At 37.2% G+C, this 9,754-nt stretch overlaps 1 protein-coding gene across 1 annotated transcript in view; it reads left to right on the forward strand.

Annotated features, from left to right (window-relative positions):
- Window positions 1-9,519, forward strand: part of LOC129229754 (adhesion G-protein coupled receptor D1-like) — a 137,598-nt gene extending 128,079 nt beyond the window's left edge. The window contains exons 22-25 of the mRNA XM_054864124.1: window positions 3,403-3,541; window positions 4,314-4,409; window positions 7,756-7,822; window positions 9,509-9,519. Coding sequence (XP_054720099.1) covers window positions 3,403-3,541; window positions 4,314-4,409; window positions 7,756-7,822; window positions 9,509-9,519 — 313 coding nt within the window. The remainder of the gene's footprint in view (window positions 1-3,402; window positions 3,542-4,313; window positions 4,410-7,755; window positions 7,823-9,508) is intronic.
- The last annotated feature ends 235 nt before the right edge of the window (window positions 9,520-9,754 follow it).

Below are 9,754 nucleotides of genomic sequence, written 5' to 3' on the forward strand. Positions count from 1 at the left end.
ATTCGGCAGAGTAACATTTTGAAAACTTTCTTATTTTCAAGCGAACTTAAAAATATAAAAGGAATAGGACGGAGGGGGAGTAGCTGACCAATTTGTGGATATTAAAGTTTTAACCTAACATCATTATTTTTTCCTTATTAAAATCACTTTGTTGGACGCGTTCCTCCCGCCCCTTCAGAAGTAAATTTTTTTGAAAAACATTCAACCAAGCATTCTGGAGAGGAGGGGGCACGGGGCAGTGCAACCAAAGGGGTGTCCTGTGGACAACTCTGGTTGCGCCACGAAACAGGAGGTGACTGATTATATTTCAGAATTAAAGGATAATATTGCAGAAGATATTTCGCTTTAAAATCTGAAACTAAAACTTGCCGTTAAAATGAATACTTCCAACTTACGAAGTCGTTAAAAAGGCATTGAATTTAATGTCTAAAACAAACACATTGTCCAAAGCTCTTTCTTAAATTTAATACACAAATAGTTGAAGAAAAAGGGGATGAAACTTGAAAGGGGAATTGAGCATGATGAAATTGGAATTGAGTAATCATGGTCAAGTCGTTACTTTTCGGAACTAAAAGTTAATCTAAATTATTGTCTTTAAATAATCCATATTACGCACAAGTAAATAATATGCTAATGTGCTTACCGTATTTTTTAATGTATGATAGCATGATGCAGTGGAATTACCAAAGACAGTAGTTAAAAATCACAAAAAGACATATTGCACAAATTATAACATATTCACCACAAGAATAAAATGGGGAACAGGAAATTTCTTGCACTGCTTCGTATGCTCAACCTTGTGAAATTATAGACATACCGAAATAACATTCATGGCTCCCACATATGAAGAAAAATGCCGATGTATGCATTAATTAGCATCACATGTTTTCAGTATAAAAGGTTGCGCTTCTGAATAGCATATTCAGACACAACAAGGCATTCTTTCCCCCTTATAGATAGGCAGCAAGTAGGATTGTCTGTTTTAATGAGCAGTATAATTTCACAGGTACTTTAATAGAAAAGTAAAAAGTTCAATTTTATTTTATTTTTTGGGTTTTAGATTTTTTTTTTCATTTGGAGCATTTATTCGTAGAGCTCGGCGCCTTTTTGGCTCTGGCGCCGTCGTGCACCGCACGACTTTGCACATAGGGACGGCGCGGCCCTGCACATACAGCCTGCCCACGAATTATAAACTCCTGTTTGTGAAAATTGCAACACTACGAAGGACTTACGCGAGTGAGCTGAAAATTGCAGGAAATGTAAAGTAGGGCATGATTAGAATTGCAGACCGGTAGCGCATGCGTATGCTGAGCAGCGCCCTCTGAACGGCGGATCGAACCGAATATAAATAGACTGCTGTAGCAAGGCGTGTATGATTATCGGTGGTTATATGCTAGAGCAAACGTTAACTGAAGCTTTACTATGCCTCTTCGACGAAAGAAAGCGAAATTTGAGCAAATTTCGGAGTTTAACGGGACAGAATCGTCGGCCTTCGTGATGCTGGCTTGTCTTATCGTGCAGTATCCGCTCGTGTGCAGCGTAACAGCAGCACAATCATGCGTGTTTGGAAGCAGTGGACGGACGAGGGTCGGACAGCTCGGAAATCCGGGAGTGGACCTGATTGGCAGCAGGTCGTATTTTCTGACGAATCCCGTCACAATTTGTGGCACCATGATGGCCGAATTCGTGTCAGGCGCTGTGCCGGTTAACGGCACATTCCGGACTGCATTATCGAACGCCACAGTAGACGAAAACCCGGAGTTATGATCTGGGGTGCCAGAGCATATCATGGACGATCACAATTGCTACGAATTGTGGGCAATTTGAACAGTAAACGATACATAAACGAAGTTTTACAGCCCCAAGCTATTCCTTTCCTGCAAGGATTGCCAGGGGCTGTATTCCAGCAGGATAATGCCCGTCCACATGTCGCCAGGACTGTCAAATCCTATCTTGAATCGCAGCAGGTACAGCTTCTTCCTTGGCCTGCATATTCCCCGAATATGTCACCGACTGAACACGTGTGGGATTTCCTTGGGCGGCGTCTCGCCCGTGATCCTCGTTCCGCTGCTTCGACAGACGAACTTTGGTTGCGCATACGAACAATATGGAATACTCTTCCGCAGGCAGATATTCAAAGTTTGTTTCACTCCATGCCAAGTCGTGTAGCAGCTCTTACTGCGGCGCGTGGTAGCCACACAAAATACTAATTTCTATTTCTTTTTATTGTTTGTTTGGTTTGAAAATGTAATCATTTATTTGTACCATTACCACTCAACTGTGTATTAAATTTCTTTCAACTATGATGCTTCCTTCATAATGTTGCAATTTTTACAAACAGGAGTGTATGTAATTGGTTAACGTCCAGTTAAGACGAGTCTATTTGAATGAGAGGGAAAGTAAAAATTTGATGCGCGTGTTCAGCTCATTTGAAGGTGACTCTGCTTTAGAAGCTAACACACATCTGCAAAAGCTGACATCCCTGAAAACTAATAGATGTATCCATTGACGCCTATAAACCGGATGTTGGTCAGACTGTATTGCGAGTTTTTCATTATTGATGTTGTCTTGAATTAAATCAGTCATTTATACAATCTGTTGTTGGTGGTGACTTATTCCTCTTGTCCAGCTGCTGGCATGTCGAGGTCCAAGAGCCCAAGAGTCTTCAAGAAATTCTACACCAGGAGTTTACTGGAACAGATGTCCTCTCTGTCAAGCCTTGTACAATGTAAAAGATGATCCGGAGATGCGTGCACTAATTTACATTTAGTACAAGTCACATAAGTTATTTAATCTAAGTGAAAGGAAAGGCACTTGATGCACCTGCTTGCAAGCCTACTAATTGTTGCCCGAGGCAACTATCAGTAGGCCGATTGACACACGAAGGCAGGGGACTGATTTGACTCTTTTATTTACTGGGTAGGGCTGTTAACCCTACCCTCAACCCCATTTTAGTCGCCTTCTACGACATGAATTGACATACATTGGGACTGTTCTTGCCCATTGGTTACCACATGGTCACCTTTGGGTCACCTCGGTCACCACACGGGGTATTTATACAATCTGATGTATAGTGGAGTTGGGGGTGGGGTAGACGCGGGAGGGTTTTCATAAAAATGGTTAAAGCCTTTTTCACCTGAGAAATAGTAGGCTCATCATATTCGTGAGCATTTAAATGGAAATTTTCCTCCAGTGTAGCTGTGTCGCTGGCCTTATCTTCAATTGTATAATGCGATCCTCCGTGATTGACCTGAAGGCATAAGATAGTATATGACTAATTGGTAAATTTTCTCTCCAGAGTGTAGAAGGATTTTTTTTAAAAAGTGAATCATGGTAATACATGATTGTGTTTATAAAAAATTAAAAGGAGCATTTAAAAGTCCCCCATTGCTTTTCTTCCAGCTCCAGCACCAAGATGTTGTTCTTCGTGTCCTTGGCCTTTACTGGCATTTGGATCCCTGGACTCGTTGCTTGGCTGGAGATGGATTCGCACAATCTCAGGGGTTGGAGGAAACTCTTCCAGATAGCCAACTCGTGGATGGTGAGTGCTTTTGCTGAGCCAACCAGGCAGCCGTTTCTGGTCCCTGCGTTCCTTTCACTGTGGTATTGTGTTTTTGAGTTTTTTCAGCAATCAGCATTGCTGTTATCGTTCGTATATAAAACACAATTTATGCTTAACATGGAGCCAAAAGAATAGCTTAGTAAGGAAAGAAGTTTAAACAGGCAGCAGTCGAAAGAGCATTTTTAGATTGAAACAGTTTTTAATAAGAAGTGTTTGAGAATTAATTATTTCATTTTCATTAAAATTTATTGAAAATTCAAATGAATAATTAATTTTAACACTTAATATTATTTTAAGTTTTAATTATTTGAAGAGACGCTGGTTCTTCCTGGATGCCCGAACCATTCCTAGTTCTACCCTGTCTGGAGAAGAAATTTTGTTAATCGATTAGCTTTGAACGAAAAGTATATTTACCTGTATGTACGATCATGGCTTCTTTGGCAACCACAAATCATTTTCTCATGCAAGCATTGGTAGTCTTGTCTCACAGTGCAACAGTGAGGTAGCAGTTATTACAATTCCTTCGGAAATAGAAAACAGTTAACTTACTTTTCTCCACCTGCCTCGTTTGAGTTTGACGGTCACAGCATAAAACATACTACAGTGCAGGAACTGAAAAATTATTTATAGATGATTTTAAGCAAGTCGTAATTTTAGCTCCTGCATACCCATTGATGTGTCCATCAGAAAAATTTCTCTTCGATTCATGAGTTTACGAGACATTTTTCAAGTGCACTTATTTATTTCGCAGGGAGTCTTCATCGTTTTTCTGATGGGTTGCGGATCCAACCATTTTCGATACGCAGTTTTGGATAAATATTTCAAGTTTCTACGCACCATTTTTCATGTAAGTATATTAGTATGTATAGTAACAATCTTTCATTTTAAAGTACAGTGGACTCTCTGTGTCCGAACACTCCCAAATGTGAACACTCCGATATTCTGAACACATTTTGATGGTCCCGGCGAAACACCATAGACTCAACATAGGCTGACCTCTCTGTACTCTGAACGCCCTATAATATGAGCACCGCAGTATTATGAACGTTGTTTTTTTGACCCTACTCAGTTATTACCTCTCCATGTACTGAACATGTTCACAGTCGATACTTGGGAATTCCTACGTATCAAATCGGAAACCCTGAACTACATTTACAGTTTTATCACAATTATTGAAGACTGTTAAGGGGAAGATGGAGAGAGGAAGATGAAAAATTATTTTATTGGATATTACTGCATCACATAAAAGTCATTCAACTGAGACATAAGGAGCCTGAAGTTTCTGCCACTGAACTATATTTCAAGAATACAACTATTGTACCAGGCAGGGTTGGCGAGATTGGACCCAATAGGTTTTCTTGAAAAGACCCATTTAAAAAAACTTATTATTTAGCCCACTTTTGGGTTTTTTTAAATTTTCTGAGACGTTTTTAAAAAAAATTAATTAATTTAAATACTTTGACTATTTAAACTTCTTTGTTATTTGGTCTTCACCACAGACAATGGACATAAAAAATTAATTTTGAACCTTAATAGTATTTCTTAACTCTTGACGGCATTTAAAAAATACTTCAAAGATTTAAAAAAATATATATTTAACTTTTTTCTTTAGCTGGTCAATAAATAACTCAAATTATCTTGACTAAGTCCTGTCACGTCTGATTTTCTCAATATTTGTAGATTGTACGGAGGAAACACTCTAGCTAAAAGGCTTTCATGTGAATTACTTTCTGCAAACCAACACGTCACAAATCTCGAATAAACAAGGTATATTTTTTAGAAATTAACAGGTTTTACAAACGGTCGGACAGAAAACAGATGTACAGCACAGGACGTACAACAGGATGTACAGTATTTTCATTATTTTAGGAAAAAGTTTAATATTTGTTACTCTGTACACAGAAATAGAAAAACAGGCAACGTAAAATTCAAAGAAATGTCTTGATTAAGCAGGAATTCAGTAAAAAAGGATTTAAACTACTTGAGGTTCTACAGTAGTTTTACATAACAAAATGAAATACAATAAAGTAAAATGTAAAAAAAAAATGTAGTAATTAGAAACAAACAATAGATTTTATCACTCGAGATGTAACTTTTCCTTCACTGTTGGTAATCGTGGAAACTAAAAAATCTGAAACTTCACTATTCTTGGGTTTCGTGGTCTTTTATACTTTTCTTGAGGAAACGCTGAATTTTAACTAGTTTTCCAGCTTTTTTTACCCTAATTCAATTTTTGCAATTTGTTCATATACTTACGCTACAATATGCTACAAGTACCCCACATTTTCCTTAAAAAAAGACAAAAAAAAAACACATTTCTTTTTTAAAAAACCCAGCTTTAGTTGGGTTTTATTTAAAAAAGCCCAAAAAAAACCCTGGGTGAATGGGCTTTTTAAAAAAAAAACCCCGGGTTTTTGCCAACCCTGGTATTAGGTGGTATTCAGGACTATTTTCAAGAAAATGCGGTTGATAATCACCCAGAACCATTTTCACTTGGATGATAACATGTACCTAGCATGAGAATACACAATGCAAAAACAGATTAAAAACCACTCTTTTGTTTTTGTCTCCACATATTGTGCCGGTAGCTGTTTTGTATGTTAAATGTTATGCAAAACTTTTTAAATTAAAAAAGAAAGAAGTAAATGCAAGACTTTATGTCCTAATAAGTTGAATCAGACATTGCACTAGCGCCAAACATTAGAAGAAACATTAATGGGTGCCAATGTAAATGGTATTTATAGGTTTCATATAATACGTACATACTCTAAAATACAAGAACTTCTTAAAATACTAATGCGCGGAGAGAATGATACTATATTGTGTAAGAAAAGGAGAGAAAGGAAGGCCAACATGAATTGTAGGCCGCAGGGCCGTATTATGATTTTGGGAGCCTTCGGACAAACACTTTTTTGTGGGCCCTCAAGCCTTGCCAGTTAAGTCATTGGCCAAAACGATTTCAGCTCTTTGTGACCCCTAAAAGGAGGGTACCCTAGGCCACGGCTTAGTTGGCCTATTCAGTAATTATGTCCTGGTAAGCTCAGGGTTGCACTACGGTTTCATCGGACCCTGTTCCTTTCTTTAATCAGTACCAAGTTAGTTCCAAAAATACAGAATTCTTGTAGTTTTTAGAGGGCCCTCACACCTTACAATTTTAGCCGTTGGCTAAAACAATGTCTGCACTTTGGTGGGGCTCTTAAAAAGTGGGAACCTAGGAGCACGGCCTAGTTGGCCTATTCAGTGATCAGGCCCTGATATTCCCAGGGCTGCACTATGATTTCATTGGGCCCTGTTCTTTTCTTAAATCAGATCCAAGCTAGTTCCAAAAATTTATAATTCATGTCAGTACAACGTTCCAAATTACAAACCATTTGCAGTTTAAAAGAAAAGCCGTTAATTTTTTAGGTGATCGTACCGTACCGTTCTTTTTAAAGAATCGGTCTTTTAGACTCGTTCCTTCATGAACGATACACCCCTAACTTAAAGCGTAGTCGTGCCACCAAGAAATGGCGGATGAACTAGAAGTGGAAACACTCCGCATCATTTTATAATAGGTAAGATCAGCAAGAACAAGTAGTGAACTTTTTACTGATCGCGCATATTCGCTGATCGTACCTACTACAAAATAAAGTGCGCGCATATTCGCTTATTGTACCTACTACAAAATAAAGTGTTTCCAGTTTATCGCCATCTGTCCGAAATTGTACGACAAAAATTTGTGTTTTATACGTGTTGCAGGTGTATTGTAGTGTCTCAAACGCAAAACGAAAAAAATCACTATTTTACAAGTTAAAAAAAATAATAATATTTTTTTTAAAGTTAAATACATAATGGTTCCTTAAATTAGCTTATATCATAATCAAAAGCTTAAGTTTTAAATTTTTGCAGCAAACTCTAAATGTATGAGCAGAAACTTGTTATTTGTGTAAACGGATTAAGCTGAGTGAACGTTCACTCAGGCTTTCAATACTCGTTGTGTTCCATGCTTCACCCAATTTACCGAATGAATGGATTCGTGTGTAGGTACTCCCTGAAAATTTATTTCCTCTATAAAACTTTTCGTAGCATAGCTTTGTATTTATGACTTTCGAACTTTTTTTTTTATTTTTTATTTACTTAGTTACTGTTTTTTTTTATTTATTTATTTATTTTTATTTTTTATTTATTTATTTATTTATTTATTTATTTTACAGAGTAACGAAATCAGCCCAACAAACAATTTTATATATACAAATGGATACCGCTTCGAATACAAAAATTGTAAGTATTCCTTTTGCTTTCTCTCTCTCTCTCTTTTTTTTTTCCTTTTTTTTTGTGCCCTTCAACTTTCCTGAGTGCCAAAGGCTACCCTTGAAATTATGAAACAAACAATGGTAAAAGTAAAAGTAAAATCGTTAAGATAACAAACCTTTTTAGAAATAAACGAATTGGAAATTTCTTTTCAATATTACAGTACACCTAAAGAAAAAACAATACAGTGGCCGTCGCTTATATGAATCACGTTTGGTTCTAAGCAATTTTGATTCATTAAATCGGCCGATTCAATGAAGCGGCAAGTTCAATAAAGCTAGATTCAGGGCGGTCATTCCAAGCTCGTCAGCTTGCGAGATCGAGATTCTCGCTCACGTGATCGGTTGTGACGTTGAAATGTCGCAAAGTAGTATTCTAATCTACTCGAACCAAACCGCAAGCTAAGTTCGAGTAGATTAAAATGCTACTTTGCGACATTTCTACGTCACAACCGATCACGTGAGCGAGAATCTGGATCTCGCAAGCTGACGAGCTTGGAATGATCGCCCTGTTCTGATTTTGTCGATTTGATTCATTAAAGCGGCGGATTCAATTGACCACTGATTCAATTAACCAGTGTCCACTGTACCTTGTGTAACAAAACGTGCAATAAGATGCTTTTTTTTTTTTTTTTTGGCAGTAAATTCGTATTAAAAAAAAAAAAAAAGTGGAAAATGTTCGTTTCTTTTTTTCATAGGGTAAAGTGAAAAATAATTTTTTTCTAATGAAATATTTTACATTGAGCTTACAATAACTCAACTGATTAAAAAGTGAATGCATGGTGCAAGAAATGACAAAAAAAAAAAAAAAAAAAAAAAACACGGAAGTGATCAACTTACTGTATTTGAATTCTTCGCCCGTCATCCTAAATCACCCTGCATTTGATCCTAGATAATCTCTAAATGCAGTTAAGAATGTGTACCTGTGATGATTTTTTTTTTTAATTTTTGAGCAGTCACGATTGCTTATTGCTTTTATTTGACTGTTTTTGGCGCTCTATCATTTTATTTTTGCAGCACCACCATCCGCACCATCACCGTCGACCGGCTCCTCACGTTGCTGCTCCTATAGCGAAAGCCGTCTCCAGGTTGCGTCAATATTCTACACTTACACGCATGCATAGCCAACTACACACACACACACATACACAAACACATACACACACCTACACACTCACGTACACCTACACACACATACACAAACACACACACAAACACATACTCACACGCATACATACAAACACCTACACATACACACACACACAAAAATCTACACACACATACACACAACTACCCAACCATTCATGCCTGCACACAGACACAAACACATATGACTACACACACATATACATACCCCGCCCCCACGCACACACATTCATACACACAACTACCCACACACTTATGCCAGCACGCAGACACAAACACACATGCCTACACACACACATACCCCCTACACACAAACACACATACCCCCACACACAAACACACACACTCGTGATTGCGAAAAATATAATTTGGATTCAAGATGTCAAAATTCAAATTAATTTTTCTTTCTTTTTTACTATTAATTTTGTTTTATATTAATGATATTTATCATGAGTTTTACTATATTTAATACTTGTTTTAAATGATCTTTTTTTTTTCTTTTTTTTTTCAGATTATTACTGAAGAACAACAGATCGATATTCATCAGATTGAAGAACTTTGCTATTACTTATGTGTTCTGTGTGCTTTTGCTTACAGCTGTGAAGCCGAAACACTCTTCAATCAAATTGGGAAGTTGCAGTCAATCAAACATTGGCATGCTCAGTATCGCAAATTATTTTTTGAGTCTCAACTACGAATTAATCGATTGATAAGTTCGGTAAAATCTAACCTTTTTAAAGGTATGAATAAAATATTG

The sequence above is a fragment of the Uloborus diversus genome, chromosome 9 (assembly GCF_026930045.1).
Source record: "Uloborus diversus isolate 005 chromosome 9, Udiv.v.3.1, whole genome shotgun sequence".
Taxonomy (NCBI): Eukaryota; Metazoa; Arthropoda; class Arachnida; order Araneae; family Uloboridae; genus Uloborus; species Uloborus diversus.